This window comes from Fukomys damarensis, unplaced genomic scaffold, assembly GCF_012274545.1.
Source record: "Fukomys damarensis isolate Sample0158 unplaced genomic scaffold, DMR_v1.0_HiC HiC_scaffold_19, whole genome shotgun sequence".
Lineage (NCBI taxonomy): Eukaryota > Metazoa > Chordata > Mammalia > Rodentia > Bathyergidae > Fukomys > Fukomys damarensis.
In genome coordinates this window covers 9243691-9265678 of record NW_022900931.1, presented here as the reverse complement: position 1 = coordinate 9265678, position 21988 = coordinate 9243691, and the positions used below count along the sequence as shown (strand labels likewise).

Below are 21988 nucleotides of genomic sequence, written 5' to 3'. Positions count from 1 at the left end.
GAAGTGATTGCCTCAGGGTCACAGCGCAGGCGCAGGGTACGTGTGGTGGTGCTTGAGCTAGAGGCGCGCAGTTTGCGGGGTCTGCGAGTGACTCTAGTGGCGTGGCTGCTGCCAGGGTATCATGTCAGACAACGAGGACAAGTGAGTACGCCCGCAGAGTGGCTTTTTCAAGAGCCTCCGATGAGGCGAGTGAGGAGAGTTGGGTATTAAGGGAACCGGCGGAACGGAAAGGAAGAGCGGGACCTAGGAGAGTAGACCTAGACAAAGGTTGGACACAGAAAGACGCAGGTCCGAGAGTCTAGAGCACGTCAGCGGGCCGGGGATGTAGTTCAGTGGTTCCGCCGCCTGCTTCGCAAGCGCAAGGACCCGAGTTCGATCCCCGGGACAAATTAAAAAAAAATAGTTTTAGAGTGGGTCAGCGAAAAAGGTGTCTTTGCACTGAGCCGGGCTCTGTGTCGGATAATGGGGATACTGTATTGAGAGTCATACATACGGGGTCGTGTGAGTTTAGTAGTGTTGGAAGGGGGAGGTAGGAGGTAATCCAGAGGCCGATCTTGTGCGGCTTCCCCGGGTTGTAAAATCTGGGGTTCTAGAGAAGTTAGGGGTTTGCACTAGGGTGATAGTAGTAGAGGTGGTAAGAAATGGTTTGGAATTCTGGATTTTTGTTATGTATTTTGTTTTTGTTTTGTTGGTTTTTTTTTTGTTTTTTGTTTTGGTTTTTTTTTGGGTTTTTTTGGTTTTTGTTTTTGGTACCGGGGATTGAACTCGGGTCCTTGTGCTTGCAAGGCAGGCCACCGAACCGCTGAGCTAAATCCCTGGCCCAGTTTTGTTTTGTTTTTTGAGATAGGGTCTCACTATGTAGTTGAGACTGACCTGGAACTCACTATGTAGCCCAGGCTGGTCTCGAACTCATAGCGATCCTCCTGCCTCAGTCTCCCGAGTGCTGGGATTACAGGTGTGCACCACCACGCCTGGCTGTCTTTTTGTTTTTTTGAGTCAGGGTCGCACTCTGTAGTTGAGACTGACCTGAAACTCACTGTGTAGCCTAGGCTGGTCTTGAACTCACAGTGATCCTCCTGCCTCAGCTTTGTGAATGCTGGGATTACATGCATGCGCCCCATGCCTGGCATGGATATATTTTAAAGGTAGAGCCAAAAAGATTTCATGATGGGTTGAATGTGTGGGTGGAGTCAGTGGAGAAATCGATCCCGAAGATAAAAATGTAGGAAACCTTAGCATTAAGTGTGTTACTTCAAACCAAGGGATACCCCCAGAGTGCCAGCAGAGATGTACGACTGAGCCTTCCCTGCTTGAGGGAAAGAGGAGAGTCTCTCAGAGAGAGGGAGAGAAAAAGGAGAGGGGACTACCCAACAGCCACTTCCTGGAGTCCAGTGAGGAGAGTACTTCCTAGGAAGGAAGGAAGGAAGGAAGGAAGGAGTGGCCTAGTGTGCCCGCTGATCAAGTTGAAGGAGAGAATTACCCGCTGGATTAGAACGTGAAGATGATTAATGAATTTGAAAAGTGCTTTTGATGGAGCTGTGAGGGTGAAAGTCTTTTTAGAGTGAGGTTATGAATGGGAAGAGAGGAGTTGGAGACAGTGAGGTGAGGTTGGATAGCTCTTTCACTTTTTTTTTTTTTGTACTTGGGATTGAACTCAGGGCCTTTACACTGAGCTACATCTCAACCCTTTTTATTTTTTGAAACAGGGACTTGCTACATTGCCTAGCTAGGCTGGGCTTGAATTTGAGACCTTGCTTCAGTCTCCTAGACTACTGGGATTACATGCATGTGCTGCTATACCTACCTTTTTCAGAAATTTTGCTGCAAAAGGGAGAATGGAATTAGGGCTGCTGGGGGAGGGGGGAGGGGAAAGAGAAGTGAAGCCTTTTTTTTTCCCCCTTTGGGTGCTGGGGACTGAACCAGAGCCTCCTGCATGCTAAGCACATGCTCTGCCATTGAGCTACATTCCTAGCCCCAAAGTAAGGTTTTGTTTGTTTTTGCTTATGACACAGGGTCTTATTAAGCAGCCCAGTCTATCCTGGAACTCCTGCCTCAGCCTCCTGAGTCCTGGGATCACAGGCACACGCCTGGCTATTAAGTAGATACTTATCGAGTGCTTCGATATCAGCTAACACACAGAGCTCTGCCTCTTTGATTCTAGCAGGTGATTAACTGTTCTCTTCCGTGCAGTTTTGACGGTGATGACTTTGATGATGTGGAGGAGGATGAAGGACTAGATGACTTGGAAAATGCCGAGGAGGTCAGTATTCAGCCTGTTAGGGTTTATATCTAGGTGTTCTCCAAGAACCTCATTCATTGGTAGGTGGAGCTTTTGGAAGGTGGTTGGATTGTGGGGTTTATGGCTGACTGGCTGTCTGGTTGGGTGGGGTGGTCCCAGGGATGTGGCTGGGTTTATCTCCCTCCCCGGCCCCTCCCTTGGTCTCCATCTAGGATTCCTTGCTGCTGTGTTATGAACAGTCCCTCTGCCATGCCATCCTGCCTTGGAGCCAGCTGACTATGGACTGAAATATGAGCCAGAATAAAACTCTCCCTCCTTTAAGTTGCAAGTGTTGGGTATTTTGTCTCAGCAGCAAGAAAGTGGCTCAGACGAGCCTGAGGCTCCTACTCCATAGCTGGGGGGCTGAGAAGCAAGGCAGTGGATAATTACCCAATTGTTGCTGCCTCTTATGTAAGGTCTGGATCCTGCCATAAGCATCCCAGTTAGAGTGATTAGTTTTTCAGCCCTGGGTCGCAGAGCAGCCCTGTAAGGTGGGCCTGAAGGGCATTGTCCTCCTGGTCCACAGACCATGGCTTTCAGGCAAGTTAGTTTGCTGATAGGTGAAACATCATTTTCATTCATTCAGCAAGCATGTGTTGATTTAATTACCTGTCAAGTGCTCTACTGCATGGGGCTGCATAAGGGGTGTGGGGACATTGGCCTGTGATAAAGCTGCAGAGGTCCGCAGGGCCCACATGAGGCAGGATTTCAGAGTCGAAGTCAGTAGAAAGCCACTGACAGGTTTTGAGCCAGGGAGCAGCATGATCCCATTTTCATTTTAAGCACGTCTGGCCTCAGGATTTCAGAGTTAATTGGAGGGGGCAAGAGTGGGAAACAAATTAGGGACCTTTGGCTTGGATGGGGGTCTGGTATTGTAAGTGATGAGAAGACAATGAAAGATGTATTTTAGAGGGCTGAGAAAATAGTTTGACAGGGCATAGCTGGCCGGACGGGTTGCCAGCTTCCTGAATAAATAGGAATTCCTGTTCTGTGTGACTGGAGGGAGGACCCCTACATGTCTCCTAGAAGATTCTTGACTATTTTGGGCTGGGAATCCAAAGCCCTTCTTTTTATATTCCTTCTCTGCGTGGCATCTTGACATACTTGCTTGAGTGGGACGCTTCCTCCACCTTCTAGTCCCTCTCCTATCCCTGTTCTTTTGATTTTTCCTCCTAGACTGGCTCTACCCTGCTGCTGTTTCTCCACCCCAGGCCTCAGCCTGGCGTACTTCTCATTGCTGCTCATGCATAGGCCACCTTCTGGCGGGGGCTGCGGGCTACCCCGCCTCACCTCTGCTCCCTTTGCTGTTCTGCTGCCTCAGTCACTGTCCTTACTTGCCCCTGTGACCAGTTCTGACCAGGCTTCCAAAGTGATGTCACTGCTTCTGCCCTCGCCTCTTTAGCATATTCTCAACAGAGGCTATAGGGTGACCCTGTCAGTCTCATCAAACCATGTCACTTTTCTGCTTAGAACCCTCCTCAGTAAATGGCAGGGACATGTACAAAGTCTTCCGTGACCTGGCTGTCTGCTTCCTCTGTGATCTTACCTGATCATCTTGCTGTTTCTTGGTTTGTTTGTTTTTGGTGGTGTGATGCTGAGATCGTAGCCCACATTTAGTTGCCCAAACCTGTCACATTCTCTTCCACCTCTGCCTTTACACTGCTCCACCTGCCTGGATGCCCTTCCCTTTCTGCAGTGGCTTAACAGCTCCTGCTCATCCTTCTGGATCAGCTTGTCTTGGCTATGGACAGTCTTCCTGACACCCAGTGTGAGTTAGGTGAACCTAGCAATGTCTTAACAACTTCTCTTTTTTCTTTTATTTGTGTTGTTTGTTTTGAGACAAGATCTCACTATGTAGTTGAGGGTGGCCTTGAACTTACCATGTAACCTAGGCTGGCCCTGAACTCACAGCAGTCTTCCTGCCTCAGCCTCCTGAGTGCTGGGACTGCTTCCTCCTGAGTTCCCCTCAACGGTGTGACTTCTCAGAGATTACAAACTTTTAGCATTTCTGGCTTTGTGTCTCAGCACTTACTGCAGTGTCCTGGCACAGGACTGGTACTTAATAAGCAGTGTTGGATGTGTGAATATGTTTTTCTTCCCACCTTCACCCTTGTTTTGCTGGCCACTTGGCCCATTGGTTCAGTTATTCTACCTGAAAATGGAATGCTTATGCTTAAGATATTCTTGAGGTGTGCTCATAGACCACCCCCCGCTCGAGTACCGGGGATCAAACTCAGGACGTTTTACCTGCTGGGCAGGTGCAGTGCCACTGAGCTGCATCCCCTGCTCATAGACTGCTTACAGGGCCAGCATTCAGGGACTGTCCCATTTCCAGGCCTGGCTTCTGTCTCTTCTGGATGAGCAGCTGGCTCTGGATTCCTGATCATGGTTCTTCTTCTCAGTGTTAGGTCCGAGGCCATGGCCCATTTAGGTGACTCTTGAAGCCCCTGGCATGGAGACCGTAATCCCCGCTTCTGGAGTTACTGTGGGGATTATGTGGGGAGTTAGCAAGCGGTTCCACGTCCCTGGCACCCAGCCAGCATTAATGGTGGTAGCAGTGGCTGTCATTGTCACCGCTACCTCACTCACCCAAAAAACACACCCTTGAGATTTTCCTTGTTTTGTCTCGTGTCCAGGAGGGCCAGGAGAATGTGGAGATCCTTCCCTCTGGGGAGCGACCCCAGGCCAACCAGAAGCGAATCACAACCCCATACATGACCAAATATGAGCGAGCCCGCGTGTTGGGGACCCGAGCGCTCCAGATTGCGTGAGTGTGAATCCTCGCTGTCTCCTTCATCATGTAGCCCGCAGTGAGGCCCTGAGCTGCTGTCCCTGCCCAGCCTGGACCTGAATGCAGGCCCTTCCTGCTTGAACATCTGAACAGAGGTGGTGCTGTCTCTGTGGGCCAGGCACTGTGCTGGACCCTGGCCCTTAGGGAGCCTGTGATCTGGTAGGAGAAATAGGATGGAAAAAGGAGCTAAGAAATCAAATAACAATACAGGGGAAAATAGTAATAAAAATAGAACTAGGTGATTGCCAATCATGTTGGTGAAGTAAAACAGGAGTGTGAAATTAGAGAGCCCTGGCCTGTGTGTGCTGATAGTCAAGAGGCTGCTCTTAGCAGGCCAAAGCTGGTTTTGTTTTGTTTTTGTGGTAATGGAGAGTGAACCTAGGGCCTTCACACAGAGCTATATCCCAGCCCTTCTTTTTATTTTTTGAGACAGGTCTTGCTAAGTCACTCAGGCTGAAACCTGAAATCCTCCTGCCTCAGTCTCCTGAGGTGCTGGGATTATAGGCATGTGCTGTTTGTGTCTGTTTTTTTGTTTTGTTTTTAAAGACAGAGTCACTATTTGTAGCTCAGGTTGGCCTCAAATTTGTTATCCTCCTGCCACAGTGGTGTTTTGAGACAGGGTCTTCCTGTGTAATCCAGGCCGGCCTTGAGTGCGCCGTGTAGCCCAGGCTGGCCTCCAATCTGTAATCTTTCCACTGAGGGGTGGGGTGGGGGTTGAGGTATGCACTCCCTTGCCTGGCCCAAAGCTAGTTATCGATGTGAAAGAAACGCCAGTCTAGTGGGGTGGGGAGGGTGCACCCCATTGTGAAAGCCCAAGCAGTGGTGGGCTCCTGGTGAATGAGAAATTAGCAGCCTTTCCTTTTTGCTTAAGTTCAGAAGAGTAAAACCCCAAAAGAGACAGACGGGAGACAGACTGGTGACTACTGTTACCTGTTAGCACAGGCAGTGCAGGCTGAGGAGGGGAGCAGACCGAGGCCCTCTGTAGTCGGGCCTCCCGCAGGCCTTTCGAGGAGGCCAGGCTGATGCCTCCTTTTCCAGGAAGGAGGGAGGACAGAGGCAGGGGTGTTCATGTATCCCTGTGGGAGATTCTTCAGTGGGTCCAGGAGCCTGAGGAAAGGGGCCCCTCTAGTCCCATACGGGAAAGGGAGGACGTCTAGAAGAGGGGTGGCTAAGAAGTGAATAGGGGATTCATGTGGAAAGAAAAGCGGGCCAGATGTGCTGGGGGGCAGTGGCACTGCTGTACCACGTGTTTACAATACTGGATGCTCCTCTGGTCCCTGGGGTGGACCTTGGGTCCTTTCTGCCTTGGAAAAGGCCGCATGGATGGGCAGCACTGTTTGCCCCCATTCCTCAGCAGTAAACTTTCCGCTGGCCTAGGTGTGCTCCTGGCTTTTCTGGGTGAAATTAGAGCCACATTGGGTCAGGAGCCTCTAGGCCTGCACCATCACTTGTAATCACCAGCTCCATGTAGCTATTTAAATTAAGCAGAATAACAGCTGGGTGCGGTGGTGCACGCCTGTAAGTCTAGCTGCTCAGGAGTCGGAAGCAGGAGGATCACAACGTTGAGCCTAGTCTGGGTAACTTAGTGAGACTCTATCTTTTGTAAAGTAAAAAGAACTAGGGATGTAGATCAGTGGTAGAGCACTTCCCTGGTGTGAGTGAGGCCCTGGGTCCATTCTCCATTACTGCAATAGTCAATAAAAATTCTGTTTCTGCTTCACTGGCTGCATTTCAGTTCTTAGCAGGTACACGTTAGCAGGTACACGTGGCTCACGGTTACTGTACGTGGTAGCCCAGGTGCAGAGCGAACCACAGCGCATGCTCAGCTGGCTGAAAATGCCCACTGGCAAGACTCATTCCTGAACTCATTCTTTATGTGTAAGTCAGGCTTCTCCCAGCATGGAGGTGCTGTGCTGGTGCCTGTCAGGGATGCAGAAACCTCACCTCCCTGCTCCTGACATTTTATTTCAGGACATAGGGACCTGTGCACAATTATCCGGGATCCAAGGCAGAGATGTGGCGCTTTACAAAGATCCCAAAAAGAGAGGGGTCATAGGGAGGGGTGAGGATTCCTGTAGGACAAAGGGAGGTGGTTTTGTGGATATCCCAGGCACCAGGCAGGGAATATGGTTTATGATGGGAGCATATCTTGGGGCAGTGCTGAAAAATGTCACCAGTGCTGGAGGGACAGGTTCAGATTGGTGGGTTTTTCTTTTTTTTCAGACAGGATCTCACTATGTAGTTCAGACTAGTCATGAACTCATTTTGTAGCCCAGGCTGCCCTCAAACTCATGGCAATCCCCTGCTTTAGCCTCCTGAGTCTGGGATTGCAGGTTTATGCCACCATGCCATGCTTAAACATTCTTGGCTAGGTTTTGAGGTTTCCATCTGGTTCCTAGCACCATCTGGTGGCTGAGGTGCTTGTTATAACCTACTTCCTGACTGACTAGGACATGTTCATGTACTCAGCCTGCGCCTGTGCTTTACTAATTCTGTAAACACGGTAGGTGTGGGCGAATTAGTGACCTTGAGTTATTCATACCTTGAAGGAAGGAAGGCATAGGCACATCAGAGTAAGCATCTTGCCATGTTTAAAGCTTTATACTTGGCCGACAGTTATTTCATTTTTTTTATCTTGCCCTGAGGTTCAAGCCCAGGGCCTTACACATGCAAAAACGTGTGATCTGCCAGTGAGCTACACTCCCAGCCCTGGGAACATAAATACTTAGAGAGAGGACACAGGGGAAGTTAAACACTTAGCCTCCTCACCCTTGGGAAATATTCAGGCTTTTGAGAGTAATCCAAATCAGAATATTTAGTAAGAAAATTCATAAATGGTGAAAAAATAGAATTAGAAAATTCATAAGTGGTGTCTCTCAGACTGGCTGATGATCAGAATCATCTGAGCAGCGATGCAGAGACAGATGCTCAGGCCCCTTCATGAGAGATTCTGTTCAGAGGAGCTGGAGAAAGACTTCTGGGGCCTGGATGTTCACATCCTGTAGTAATTCGGATCCCTTGTGAAACTTGAGGTGAAATAACCAAGGCTGGCTTCCTGGAGGAGGTGGCCTAGAATTGGCATTCCCTGCTTGGGCCTGGAGCCTCTGCTGTGGGCTAGGTGTTGCGAGAGGGCCTGGGCCACCCAGAGCTCATGGCCTCTTGTGGACGATCCCTGGTGAAATTGGCACCAAGAAAAGCAGATGCGGGTGAGTCGGGTGTGGGGCTTGCAGCAATTGATTTCCATGGTGCACACACTGAAGCCTTCTCCAGGCTTGTCTGGAGAGGAGGGGCTGTCTGAGGACTCGGAAGGGATGCCCCATGCAATGTCCAGGTGTCATAGTCTGTGCCCTGTGGCTGTGACCAAGTATCTGAGTCGGGATCACATGGCTCAGTTCACTGGGCTCACGGTTCTGGAGTCTGAGAGCGCCAGCCTCAGGGACACCTTCCTGCTGCAGTGTCACATGGCAGAGCCCCCACATGGTGACGCGGAGTGAGCATGCGCACTCAGGCTCAGGTCTGCCTTCCTCTTATGGAGCTGGTCTTGCTGTGAAGGGGGCCCACCCTCATGGCCTCTCGAACCCTCATCCCTTCCCAAAGGCCCTACCTTGAGATTGGGGGAATTTGGGGGAGCCCATTCACACCATAGCATGGGGAACCTGAAATGTGGGACAGGAGAGGGTGCTAGCAGGGTGACCATCTGGCCTGATGGTGCTGGGAAGTCCTGGGGGATCGTGAGTAGCCAAGAGCTCCCATCGTAGGCCTCACATAGAGGCTGCAGAGGGGTGGGCTGGAAGAAGAGACCCCGAGGGACTGTTGCTACACTAGGGAAGGAGAGCCAGGCAGCTGGAGTGGTTGTGGGGCAGTTAGGAGGCCCCTCTGCCAGATGTTCTGCCATGGCTGCTGTGTTTGCAGTCGAGGCTGGGGAAGGTTCGTGGCAGGGAGCTGACTTGTGACTGCTCTGTGGCCTAGTGATGAAAGCTTAGCTGGTTCCGTTCATAGCACCTCTCTTTAGTTTATAGATCCAAGTTTATACATCTGTAGCTTACTGCATAGCAAATGTGAGAGCACAGTAGTTAGGGGCATGTGGGGTTCATGTCTTGGCTGTGCCACTTATCGGCTGTGTGATCTTGGGCAAGTCACCAGCCTCTCTGTGCTTCTGTTTTCTCACCAGTAACAGGGAAATGAAAGTAGTACTCACAGGAGATCATGTTTTACAGAGCTCACAACCACAGACAGCACCTCATGACTCTCTTATCGGGCAGTGGGATTTTAGCATCATCGTCAAGGCGAGGCATTGTGTTTTCTTGATTTTCAAATGGGAATACTGAGATTTGGAGAGGTCGGTGACCTGTCTTGGGAGGCACAGTTGAAATCCAGCTTGCTGGCTCCCCGTTTAGATCTGTGTGCGCTGAGTGGGTCTGTGGCAGACAGCAGGAGACCTTGCTCGGTGAGCACTAGGACGCCAGCCCTGCCCCGGGTGCCGAGTCTTCTCCCACACATTCCCTGTGCCCGCAGGATGTGCGCCCCGGTGATGGTGGAGCTGGAGGGGGAGACAGATCCTCTGCTCATCGCCATGAAGGAGCTCAAGTGAGTCCCTGCTCCAAGAGGGGGAGAGGGGCGGGCATTGCTAAGATGCAGCCCTCACGCATTGACTTCTGCCCACATAGGGCCCGGAAGATCCCCATCATCATTCGCCGCTACCTGCCCGATGGGAGCTATGAAGACTGGGGGGTGGACGAGCTCATCATCACAGACTGAGTGGGAGGTGTCTCCTGGCTCGCCCCTGCCTGTTTCTAGTCTCACTTTATACTTGTACATAATAAACTGTTTAACCTCTGACCCCTCCACCTCCAGCTGTCTGTAGTGCCACCACCTGCTGCCTCCCTGCTGCCCAGATCACGCACTTAGTGCCATGGCCCCGTGACTGTCAGCTCTTTAAGAAGCACCGGGGCCCTTGGCCCCTGTGGGTCCCCCGCATCCCTCCCTCCATGTCCCCGCTCCCCAGAGCAAAGGCTGCTGCAGGGGAGACACCTCAGCTGCCTTCCCAGCAGACAGACGAGTCTTTGTGCCCAGGAAGCTGGTTGCCACGGAAACCCCCAATTTCCTTTCCAGTGGGGACTGGCTACAGGGGCTTCTCCCTTCTCAGGAGTATCACAGAGCAGGTCTCATCAAGCCACCCATTGTTTCCTAAGGACCTGCCTCGAGCCTTATCGAGGGCTCGGATCCCCTTTCAGGAGCAGTGCCCCAGCAGGAAGCGCGGGGGTGTGGTGATCTCCCACCCTCCCCATCGGAGCCCAGGCCGCAGCTGGAGCAGGACTGAGCACCTGCTCGCCCCCAGCCCCCAGCCCGCTCCTCAGGCCACTGTCACACTGCCCTCCGTGGCCCACCCCTGGCCCAATACACCTGCGCCCTCTCCTCCAGCCTTGTAAAGTGGCCTTTCTCTCCCGTGGTGGCCTGTGGTCCTCAGACCTGGACCGAACTGAGTACCAGGGTGCTGTGCACCTGGGTTCGGCCTAGGCGCTCCTCTTCTCTGTCTTGGGCATCTTCTCTCTAGCTCTTTACCCTGAGAAAGGAGGATTGGTCACGTTGGCTCCTCCTCCTTCCGGGGACAGAAAGGGCGTATGTGGACACCAGCATAGATGGAGGGTTGGCTCCCACATATGCCAACCTGACCATTTCATCACCAGCTCCCTGCCACGGGGGGAGGAGTCAGGCTTGCCTGACCTGCAAGAGGCAGTGGCCTCTGGGGTGGCACCCTGGATGGGGTGGGAAGGATGAGCGGCCCGAGGGTGGGAGGGGTGCTGGCTGCTCTGGAGAGGGGTTAAATCAGGGAGGGTGGACTTCGCACCCCTGCCACCCTCCTCTGAGCCTGTGGAATCCTTTAATCAAGTTGGGTGCTGAAATTTCAGCTCTGAAATGCCGCCTTTGTGCTGGCATCCAGGCGGCCGCCCCAGAGTGTGGGGGTCACTTTCTCGGCCCCATTTCTCTAAATGGTCTCTTTGTTCCCTGCTGGGCTGCTCAGTATCAGATGTGATTAAAGGGAGATGGGGTTTGGGCGGGAGAGGAGGGGGGTTAACCCTTAGGGGATATGGTATAAGGAAATGGGACAAAGGGGTGTCTTCGCTTTTACCTCTCCCTTCCCTTCTACTCCTCTTTGGGGAGCCCCTTACTCAGCTGGCCAGGCTTGGATCTGACCTCTCGCATGTAAAGGCACACGGCACCACTGCCGGGGCCTGTATTGCCTTAGCTTGGGCATCGGCCTCACAGTTCCTTCCAGAAACACCTGCTCCTCTTTGCAAGTGGAGCTATTGCTACACTGAGACTCCAGCTCCCCAGAACCTGTTGTCTAAGGGAAGAGTACAGCCAGGTTTTCTGGCTTCCCCGGGGTCATTTGTCCTCCTCCTGGTACCATTTCTTCTCCATACCCAGTCCTACGAGGTGCAGGGGCCTGGAGGTGGTGGTTTCAGCCGGATACCACCTGTCCCTCTGCCCTGCCAGCCCCATGTCCACTGTGCCTCTGAGAGCAGGAGCTGTGAAAAGACCGGAAGCGGACAGGTGTCCTGCCTTTCAATAGGGGAAAGTGAGGGGCATATAAGGTTAGCCCTGACCCATCCATATTGGAATTCTAGAGTAGGTTTTTACATGTTTGACAGCACTGAGATGATAAAGTGGAGGTCCAGGAGCCAGCACCATTCCTAAGAGTATTCAATATTGCCACATCAGTTTCTTTTTTCCCCAATGGTTTCTGGTTTTGTGGGTCTAGGGAATACCACAGATCGGTGACTCTTGATTTTAGTGAGGCACTGGGTGGTCTGAAGCAGGTATTGGATGGTGATGTAATCAGGTAGTGATGGGGGAGGTACTTAGTGATATACACAGGGCCCCGTCCCTCTTGGTTTTGACCTTTATTAGTGACTTAATGAGCATATTCACATTTGCAGATACATAAAATTCTGGAGAACGAGGTTCCAAGATTAAAATAGGTAGATGGATCACATCCAGCAAGACAATCTGTTAGTGATTAGAATAAAATCCTGCCTTTATAACAAAAGAAAACACCATAAGCAGCTTATAACAGTTCTGGTGGTCAGACTTCGCAGCAGATACCGAAAGAGCAGGACCTCTCAGTCATCACCCTTTATGGAGCCAGCAGCTTTGGGCAGGGGGCTCGACGCAGCTTCCGGATGGAGGTGTCCTGCCATCCCAGGGGCTGACTTAGCTCCCCGTGTCTACCCTTCCCTGGCCCTGACAGGAGGTGGGGGGACTGGAGACCATAAGTGGAAGGGAGGAGCTCAGACTAGCAGGAGATGTAAAGCTCCAAGGTGGAAGCGGAAGTAAAGTCTGCAAGCCCAGTGCAGGTGGAGGGGAAGAGGGTCGTTCGAGAGTAAGCTTTGGAGTCAGTGCTGGCTTCAGACTCTGGGGCCAGTGCTTCTGAGATCCAACCTCCTGGAGCTTCAGCCAGGAAATTGAAATAAGGATGGGACGTGCCCCCTCAGGCCTGCACGACATAAAACACGGAGCACTGGGCTCCTTGACCTGGTGGCACATAGCTCGTGGTAGCCCTTCTGGTTACCATGGGAACTCCCAGCGGTCGGTCGGTACAGCAGGGGTGAGGAGGCTGCTGTCCCTGGGTTACGTGCTGGCCCCTGCTGAGGACAAAGCTCTTAGGGAGCGAACAATGACGGGTAACACTGCACATCCGGCACCCCTGCCTGTGATCCAGATAGGCTGTGCTGGGAAGCTCAGCTCGGCCCTGGTGTGTATACCGTGTGTCGTGCACTCTGGGGGAGGAGGCAGGCGGAAGGGTGTGGCAACAGACAAACCATTTGCACATCACATACTTTTTGGGTTTTTGAGACAGGATCTTGCTGTGTAGCCCAGGCTGGCCTCAAACTCACAGAGATCCTCCTACCTCAGCCTCCTGAGTGCTGGGGTTGCAGGCGTGCGCCACCATGCCCAGTCTCATCGCACACGTTTAAGGGACCAGGCCTGACTGCCGACAGAAGTCACCCCACCTCCCCCTTTCTAACACCTGTCCCTCAAGTTCTTTGCCGGTTCTACCTTACTGGGTGAACGGAGGGGCAGTGAGGCCCAGGTGGCCCAAGAAGAGAGCCAGGGAAGCTTTAGTTCCGGCGCACGGACAGCTCCCACTCGTCCCCACATCCTCTTCCTAGCTACTTCCAGAAACCCTCCTGAGGAAGCACAGGGCAGGGACAAGAGACCAAGAGACAGGTCAGGCCCATCACACAGGTAACCGGAACCTTTAATTTTATTACTTGGAATGCTTAATGCAGTTAATAGGGGCTGGAGCAGCTAGGAGGGCGAGGGGCGAGGGGACTACTGAGATAAATAAGGGGGGACAGTAATGCGTTACATGTGGACGGTGGGGGCCACAGGAGAACAGGAAAGTGGGGGCAGATAATAGCTACATACTTTATTCAGATACCACTGGGAGGCAAAGGGTGGAAGGCAAGGAAGAATGTACACGGTGGGATCTTAGTGTCTTCAGCTGCTCCCCGCAGCCTGGGTGCTGGGCCCCAAGTCTCCTGGAGCGTGAGGAAAGGGGGCGCTGGCCAGGAGCCCTGGGAGAAGGGCTCTGCAAACTGTCTCGGAACCCTTTCCTGGAGCCCCTGCCTTCTCAGCTGGGGTGGCCTTAATTTAAGGTGGGAGGTGGGGTCAGGGATGCCTGGGGGCTCCCCTCGATTAGACAGGCGATGAGGTTACTGGTGCAGAACTGGACTTGGGGGCCTGTGCGCCCATTTCTTCCTGCATTCAGGAGGCGGGGGAGTCTTAAAGGGCTGAGAACATCCCCTGAGCTCCTCCCACGGGGCTGCTCAGAGCTGTCCCCAGCCGCTGAGCCACACAGCCAGCTCTAGGCTCTGATGCAAGTCTCTGAGTGGCATAGTTCTTAGGCACCAGAGCCCACCAGACCCTCTCTCTCCAAAAGAGGGGCAACAGGAATGGCAAGGCCTCCGATGCCTGCCCATGCGCAGATGCTGCCTCCTTCCCCAAGGGGTGAGTGGGTCCTTCCTAGGCTCTGGGATGGAGGGCCATCTCTGGGGGAGGGGCAGCCCCTCACCCTCTAGTCTAGGGGAAGCCATCACCCTCCTCCTCCTCCACCCAGCTGTCAGCCAGGGTGGGGCTCCAGAGCTCGGATGGGGCAGTGGGTCATCAGGGCAGGGAGCTGGCGGGAAGCTGCCCCTCTGCTGTCAGCCTCTGCAGCCTCCTCCCCTGCCTCTGCCACCGTCAGGCTGAGACGGGAGAGGACAAGGACACACAGGCTGGGGTTGGGGCTGGCTGAGGCAGGGCTATCTTTAGGGCCGGGACAGCGTCGTATATACTGGCTGCTCCCAGTGTGTGGGGCTGTGGGATTGGGGCCCTGAGGGGCTGGGGTCAGAGATGGCCGTGTAGAGGGGCCGCTGAGAGGGCCCCATGTAGGAAAAGGCCGAGTAGAGGCCAGAGGCCTGGCCCGAGTGGCCGTAATAGGGTCCTGAGGGCTGATGGTCAGAGTAGTCAAACTGAGGGCGGGAGATGGAGGGGAAGGCGGAGCCGTAGTGAGGCAGGCTGAGGGAGGTGTAGGCGATCTGCGAGGTGGACGGCTGGTCAGTGTAGTGTGGGGGCCCCTGAGGGCCTGCGGTCTCTGTCTTCACCTGGGCTTTGGCATCCACACCAGGTGGCGAGACTGTGGGCAGAGCCACGCCCGGTGGCTTGGAGATCCAGGCAGAATGTCCACTGGCCACGGCCAGGGCGCTGCCCAGCCCATAGCCGGCTGCCGAATAGCTCCCTACGTGGCCCGGGTGCCCGTTGGGTGGTAGGTATTGGTCCAACTCAGCCACATCAAAGGTCTCCATGTTGGACATGACCTCGTGGCTGATCTCACCGATGTCCATGTTGCCGAAGTCGATGTGAGGCTTCCCGCCCTCCCCCAGGGAGCGCCCATCCCGCTTGGAGTCTGCCTTGCCCGCCTGCAGCTCTGTCTTTGGGGTGGTTGGAGGGGTGGGTGGGCCATGGCTCTGGCCTGGGTGGAGGGAGACAGAAGAGCAAGGAGGAGACAGTCAGGAAGTGAGCACCAGGCAGCTAAGGGCTGATCCCTGCTGAACTCGGAAGGCTCACGTGTTTTGTCAGCAAGCTGGTATTTTTTTCCCTTTTCTTTTTTTTTCCTATCATCTATCTTTTATGATTGGTATTTATCTGCTGGTCTCAAGTTGATGAAATTCCCAGATCTAGGGATGGGTCCTGCCTCCCACCTGTCGGCTCCCAGCCGTCCCAGCCTTCCTGCTCGTGCTGTCCCACAGCTGCTGACCCCGGGCTGGTGTAGCCCGCAGCCCTGTCTGCTCTCTGGGAACTCTCCCTCTCTGCTCTCCCTGCCGAGTCTCCGCTGCCCTCTGTATGCTGGACTGCCTGTCTCACTGTGCCTGCTCCCTGCCCAGGGCTCCCAGACGACACCATGTCCCCTCCATCCCCGCCCTCCGCCTCACCCTGCCCGCTCCCACTCTGCTGACCATGTCCAGCTCTATCACATTGGCCTGTGGCGCCCTGCTGGCCCTTGAGAGGGCACTGAGACACCCTGTTCCTTTGTTCCCTTTCTCATCTACGCATTTGCTCAGCTGATTCACCCAGGGCGCACTGCTGCATGCCAGGCACTGGTCCTGGTGCTGCAGATATAGACAAATACGTCGCAGCTCTGGCCCCAAAAGCTCAGAGCTGGGAGAGATCACAGACCCACTGTTGCCTAGAGTGGGACACACAAAGGACTCGGGAGACCGGAGGCGGCTTGCTCCCACACTGGCACTGTGGGGAGTCTCACTGAGGAAGTCTGGAGGGGGCCTTGAAGGAGGAGAAAAAGTCCATGCCATGGTTTCACTCGTGGTGGTTCTGTGCATGGCCCAGGGCCCCAGGGTGTGTGTGTGTGTGTGTGTCCCTCTACCTGTGCAGGGGGATGGCAGAGTGGGCATCCCACAAGAAAGACTGGTTCATCATAGTCCTATAGTCCAGGAGTCCTGTAGGACAGGCTGTGCCTCCTCCATCAGACCAGAGGCAGTGCTGAGTCCTGTGCTGTTTTGTTTTGTTTTTAATTTGAGACAGTGTCTCATTAAGTTGCCAAGTTGCCCAGGCTGGGCCTGAACTTCTGGTCTTCCTGCCTCAGCCTCCCAGAGTGCCGAGAACACAGGCATATACCACCACACCCAACTTCTCTAAGCAATTTCCTTATCGGTAAGACCAGAGAGACCAGGAAGCACAGGCATTGCCTCCTGGAAGTCTTCCTTGACTGCAGCTGGTAGTCGCCTGTTTTTAGCAATCTGACTGGGCAAACAGGTGGATGGCTCCTCCTAGAGGATGCCACCTCCAGCTAAGGCTTCTCTTGTACTTGTTTCTTCCTGTACATAATTCACTTCGTCTCGTCCTTGGGCCTCCCTGTAGACTGTGGGCTCTTTTTGGAAGTGCCCCTGGCAACTCACGGGGCCTGACAAAGTAGGACCCAGTGTATCCTCTGACGGCAGCGCCTCAAGTATTTCTGGTGTGCCAGCTCTGAGACAGTATTTTCTGTGCATCGGGGATGTGAGCGAGGCACTATATACAGGCCAAGCAGAGGCCCCAGACCCCAGCTGCCTGGGCTGCATGGCAGATTCCCCTTCTGTTTCCTCTCCCACCCGCACACAGCTGAATCTGAAGCCTGGCAGGTGGGCACCAGCCATACTGCTTGGGGCTGACTGGAGGACTGAAGGAGTCAGTGCATATGAAGCCATGGGACACAGTAGGTGCCTGGCACACCGTAGGTGCTCAGTTAACGTCAGCTCTGATTATCGTTAGTGAGCATGTAGCAAGATATCCTGTGTCTGCCCATCTGTGATGCACACTTAATGTCACATGCATGGGCCCCATCAGAGCAGGAGGTGGGCAAGGGAGTGGTTTCCTCTCCTCCGTTTGATCTGCCGTTTCTCAAAATCACCCTGCCCCCTTCCTCGTAACTGCTGCAGCCACTTCTCAGCCCATAGCCTCCATGGCTTCTTGATCTGTCTCTCTTTGCCCTGCCTTGGTGCCCTGTCAGCCCTGGCCCGTGCCATCTCACCCGGCCACCTCCCCTACATCCCAGTTGGGGCAATGGCAGCGCCTGGAAAGCCTCTCCAAGATCCCAGGGCCGCTGGGGACATCAGGGTCCCAGCTGTGTAGCCCCTCCTCACCTTGGCCCAGCTTCCCCTGCCCCAGCTCTGTGCTCCAGACCCAGGCAGCTCCCAGCCAGCACTCACCCGAGGGGTGCTCGGGGTTCCCGTCCGACATGGGGGAGCCCTCTTCCGCGTGCCGGTGGTCCAGGTGGGCGCTCTTGTAGTGGGCCTGGATGGCAGCGGCCCCTCCCTGCTCGGCCTCTCCCCCCGGGCACTCGGCCTCCCCCTGGGCCGCCTTCCCATTCTTGCGCCGCCGGGGCTGGTACTTGTAGTCCGGATGGTCCTTCTTGTGCTGCATGCGGAGCCGCTCGGCCTCCTCAATGAAGGGGCGCTTGTCACTCTCGTTCAGCAGCCTGGGGTGGGTGGTGGCGGGAAGGACAGCAGAGCCCGGCATGAGTGCCAGAGCACCCCACCGCCTCCCTCTCAGTGTCAGCCCTGCAAGTCAGGGGGCCCGAGGACCCCAGATGGACAGAGGGCAAGTGGGGGCTGCCCTGTGCTTATGGACAGGAAGGTGCGTACCCCAGAGGGCTAGGATCTGCCCCAAATCTCTGAAGGGCTGGAGGAGGGTGTGATGATTCAGGCCCCCGTGATGGGTTAAAAGTGGGCACAGATGTTACAAGGGGCAGATATGAGTTCAAGGAAAGGAAAACTGTTCTCCTTACCAAAGCTGTCTGCAAGTGGAACTAAGCTTCCTCGTTAGGGGGTGAGCTCCCTGGGGCTGGAGGTGTGCAAGCACAGAAGCAGCTGCTGGGGAATGAGCCCGGTCTCTGCTACTTACTAGCTGAGTGTGTGACCGTGAGCAAGTTACTTCTCTGAGCCTGAGTTTCTTCACCTATAAAATGAGCATGATGATGTCTACTTCACTGGCCTGTGGGGCCCCAGAGAAACAGGTGCTGTTCTAGTGCTGTCGGGGTGGGGTGCTGACCCGGAGTGGCCCAAGTTCAGGATGCTGATTGTGCGAGCTCCAGTGTGTGGGATTGAGTGAGGCTAGGTGTGAGTTTGTCTCACCACGGGGGCACTGTCCCCTTCTTGTACTATGTCCAGGGAGTGACAAAGGACAGAGGAAGCTCGACAGTACCTGAGCTGCTCACGGACGGAGAATGGTGGCCCTGCTCCCCGGACCCCAGACTCAGGCCAGGGTCGGAGGGGAAAGTGAGGGAAGGGATAGAGATTCCTGGGCTCCCAGACATGGGCATGGAGAGCCCAGCAGTGCCCTGTGGCAGCAGCCCAGTCCCCTCTGTTTGGGGGCTTTCTCCAGCTGCCCCACCCCTGCGCCCAGCGGTCCTCTCCCCCAGGCAGCAGGGGGGAGCCCCTGGTCCACACCGGCCCAGGAACGGGTGGTCATACCAGGCACCTCCTCGCCGGCCCAGCATTCCTCTGCAGCTTAGCCTCCCTGCCTGCCCTCCACCTCCACCCAGCTTTCTCCAAGGGGCCATCCAGCTGAGCAGCACGCATCAGGGACAGTGTCTACCCATAGTGCCTATGATGGAGACCCAAAGCAGGACTGGAGTCAGGGCTGAAGATGCAGGCACCCATCCTGGGGAAAACTGCACGGCCCTCAGAGCGGCTCCTCCAGTGCAGCCCCCATGCCGGGGTGGCTGGCACCCCTGAGCTGGCTTTCTGACCTGACCCTTCCCAAAGCTCCCCGCCCAGCTGGCAAGCAGCAATCAGCAAGAAAGTGGCAGTGTGCGTGTGCGCGTGTGCGTGTGTGTGTGCGCGTGCTCGCGGAGGGGGAGGGGAGATTCTAACACTGTTGCACCCACAGCTTGTTCTCAGCAGTGCAGTCACCCTAACAGGAATCTAACCCAGGGCCCAGAGCCACCCCAACTCTAACCCCACCAGCTGCAGCTGCAACCCCACCTCCATCCCAACTCTAGCTTTGTTCACTCTCTTCTCTGCTCTCCTCACCCCATCCACTCATCCCAGCCTCACAGCTAACCCTGACTCCCGGCATTACCAGCCCCCTTGGGATCCCAGTGCGGTTCTCATTTGCCCTCTTTCTTCCTGGTCCGGTTCAGGATCGGGGGAGAGGGGTGATTCTCCACCCAAACTGGAAATCCCAACTGGAGGCTCCCAGAGGGACATGGCTGCTGCCACACGTGTCCTTCTGTCAGGCCAACAGTGGCATGGATGACTACCTGGGGACAGGGTCTGGGGGCTTGAGCGTGGCCAGGCGGGGCTTGCTGAGCACCATCACCTGGGGAAGGCTCAGCCTTCGCCCTCTTCCCAGTTTCTTGGCGCTGGTCGAGCTTTCCAGGCAGTTGGCCGGCCCCCACCACCCGTGGGATTGGCATCCAGTACTCCTCCCAGGTAGCACTGGAGGTCAGGGTGCCTGGTGGTGCTCACATGGCACTTAGGCCTTGTGCTGCGGCGCTCTGGCCCCAGCCTGCACGTGGCACTCCCCAGCTGCCAGCCTGACTGACTCTGTGCAATTTTAGAACCCAGCCACCTGCTTTCCTGATGGCCCAGGGTCAGAAGCTTGGGAGGGAGCATTTAGGAGAAGCCCCACCCCAGAATCTCTTTGGACCCCCCACCTGGGCCCAGGTAGCCAGCCCCTGTGGGCCTGGCCTTGGGTCCTTGCCACCATCCTGTCACTCCAACCCTTGGGCTGCGTACTCAGCCAGCAGGCTTACCACCTTGTCCAGGTGCAGCCCTTTGGGCACCCCTGAATGGTGGCCAGGAGCAAGTCCTCTTGAATTGGGCCCAAATCCATGGTTCTGGAGTAGGGGAACTGGGACAGGGACAACAGAGGGGCCCGTCCTAAACCCCCAGCAGTAGAGAGTGGGGGTCCAACCTTGCTTCGTCTCTCTGATCACAATCCTTAGGGCCTGGTGTGTCTGTTGCTCTGTCTCCCCCCTAGTTGTCTGGTTCTGGTTCTTTGTCCCACAGCCTCAAAGACATTGGCCTAGCGGGGGCGCCCTCCTCACCTCTCCCTCATCTAGATGGACCCTGGGCAAAGCAGCTGGCTGCAACCTCTGCTCCTGGGCAGAGCTGGGCTCACTGGGCCCACACAGCACAGGAGCAGGGGCTCAGGTGAGAGGGCGGTGGAGGGGCGCTAGGCCTTCCCAAGCACATGGCCAGGGCAGGAGGGGCTGGATGCACATCTCTTGGCCTCTTGCGGACCCTCCTGCTCCTTCCAGCCTTTGGCTTCTGGGCCCCATTGCCACTGTGCTGGGCCAGTGGAGGGGCAAGTGGGGGTAGGCTCCTGGGATGGACCCCAGACTTCCTCAAACCCAGATGTGCTGTGCTCCTGCCACTTTTTCTATGACCCCATCCTCACCATCTCCTGGCCACGTCTTACAGTGAGGAGTGACCCATGACTGCCACCAGAGACCAGTAGGGAAGACCTCTGACTATGAGGTGGGAGACCTGGCTCTGCCAGCTGCTAGGTGACTTTTGCCGTGTCTTTCCGGGCCAGTCTAGAGGGGATCAAGTGACCTCTGCAGACTGGCATCTGCTGGAACCCAGGTCCTCTTAGGGAGCTGTCCTGGGACTTTTAGGGTGGGGGTGAGACTCAGCCCTAGTCAGCGTGAGCGTTCCTCCCTGAGGGGCTGTTTCCCCAGAAGCCTGGGACTCTAGACCTTGGGTAGGAAAGGGATCAAGGCGTCCTCCTGGTGGGCTGCTCAAGCCAGCTCCAGGGCTGTGGGGAAGAGATTGTTCAGCACTGGGTGGGGTCTGCCAGGGAAGATGGCGCCCAACTGGGAGAGGGAGGGAAGGCATGGATACCAGCTTGGAGGTTCTGGGACAGGGTGTCAGGGGAGGCCTCTTCCTGTGTGTCTCCTGGGCTGGGACTGAAGAAACCCTCAGCCCAAGGAGGGTGGGGTGAAGGCCTGGGAGATAGCTGGGTCAGAGGAGACTCCGCAGGGATAGGGCGGGCAGTTCTCCCCTCACTCCCAAGATCCCTCTGGGTTCCTTGTCTTCCTTGACCCTCCCTTTAGTTCTCCATCTGTCTGCCTCAGTTTCCCAGCATCGCCAGCCAGACCTTGAGTTCTTTCCGGACCGTCTCCGCCATAGCCCCTTGGCCCCTGGCACTGGTGGCGCGGACACACTTGAGTGAGCGCGAATGTGGCATAGTCTGTAGGCCCCCAGCTCGGAGCCTCCCCATTCCTCCTTCAGCGCGCAGGCTGTGGCCCCGCGACCCGCCACAGACAGCAGAATTCCAGCCGCGAGGGGGCGCCTTCCTGCCCGCGCCCGGGTTGAGGAGACCCGGTTCAGGCCCCTGGAGGGCTGAATTCCGGGGTGCACAGCCAGGCGACCCCAAGAGGCTACTTAAGGCGGATGGGCGGGCACGGTCCCCAAGGTCCCCTGGCCTTCCCCAGGGTCGGAGGGCCCAGCCATCTCTGGCCCAGGGTCGGGAGTCTAGGCCGCCCCGGGCTAGCCCGGACCTCCGGGGTGGGGCCAGAGCGGGGGCGCGCGGGGTGCTCACCTCCAGAGCTTGCCCAGCGTCTTGCTGAGCTCGGCGTTGTGCAGGTGCGGGTACTGGTCCGCCAGCTTCCTGCGCGCCGCCTGCGCCCACACCATGAAGGCGTTCATGGGCCGCTTCACGTGCGGCTTGCTCTTGCTGGCGCCGTTGACGCGCACGGGCATGGGCACCAGCGTCCAGTCGTAGCCGCTGAGCACCTGGCTGACGGCCTCGCGGATGCACACCGGGAACTTGTCGTCGTCCGTCTCGCCGTCCTGCTGCTCCTTCTTGACCTTGCCCAGCTCGCCGGGCCCCGGACTAGCTCGCAGGCCAGAGCCTCCGCCGCCGTCGGG

The 21988-nt window shown here is 55.7% G+C and overlaps 2 protein-coding genes across 2 annotated transcripts; one reads left to right on the top strand and one right to left on the bottom strand.

Annotated features, from left to right (window-relative positions):
• The first annotated feature begins 6 nt into the window (after positions 1-6).
• Polr2f (RNA polymerase II subunit F) lies at positions 7-9906 on the top strand. The gene is made up of 5 exons (XM_010613140.2): positions 7-141; positions 2191-2260; positions 4915-5045; positions 9585-9656; positions 9737-9906. Exons 1-5 carry the CDS (start codon positions 122-124, stop codon positions 9825-9827), a joined length of 384 nt encoding a protein of 127 aa, XP_010611442.1. The 5' UTR covers positions 7-121; the 3' UTR covers positions 9828-9906.
• A 2075-nt stretch (positions 9907-11981) lies between these two features.
• Sox10 (SRY-box transcription factor 10) lies at positions 11982-21988 on the bottom strand (the record flags this gene model as incomplete). The annotated part of the gene is made up of 3 exons (XM_010614046.2): positions 11982-15087; positions 17318-17586; positions 21660-21988. Coding segments are annotated over 3 exons (1302 nt in total), but the record flags the coding sequence as incomplete, so codon positions are not given.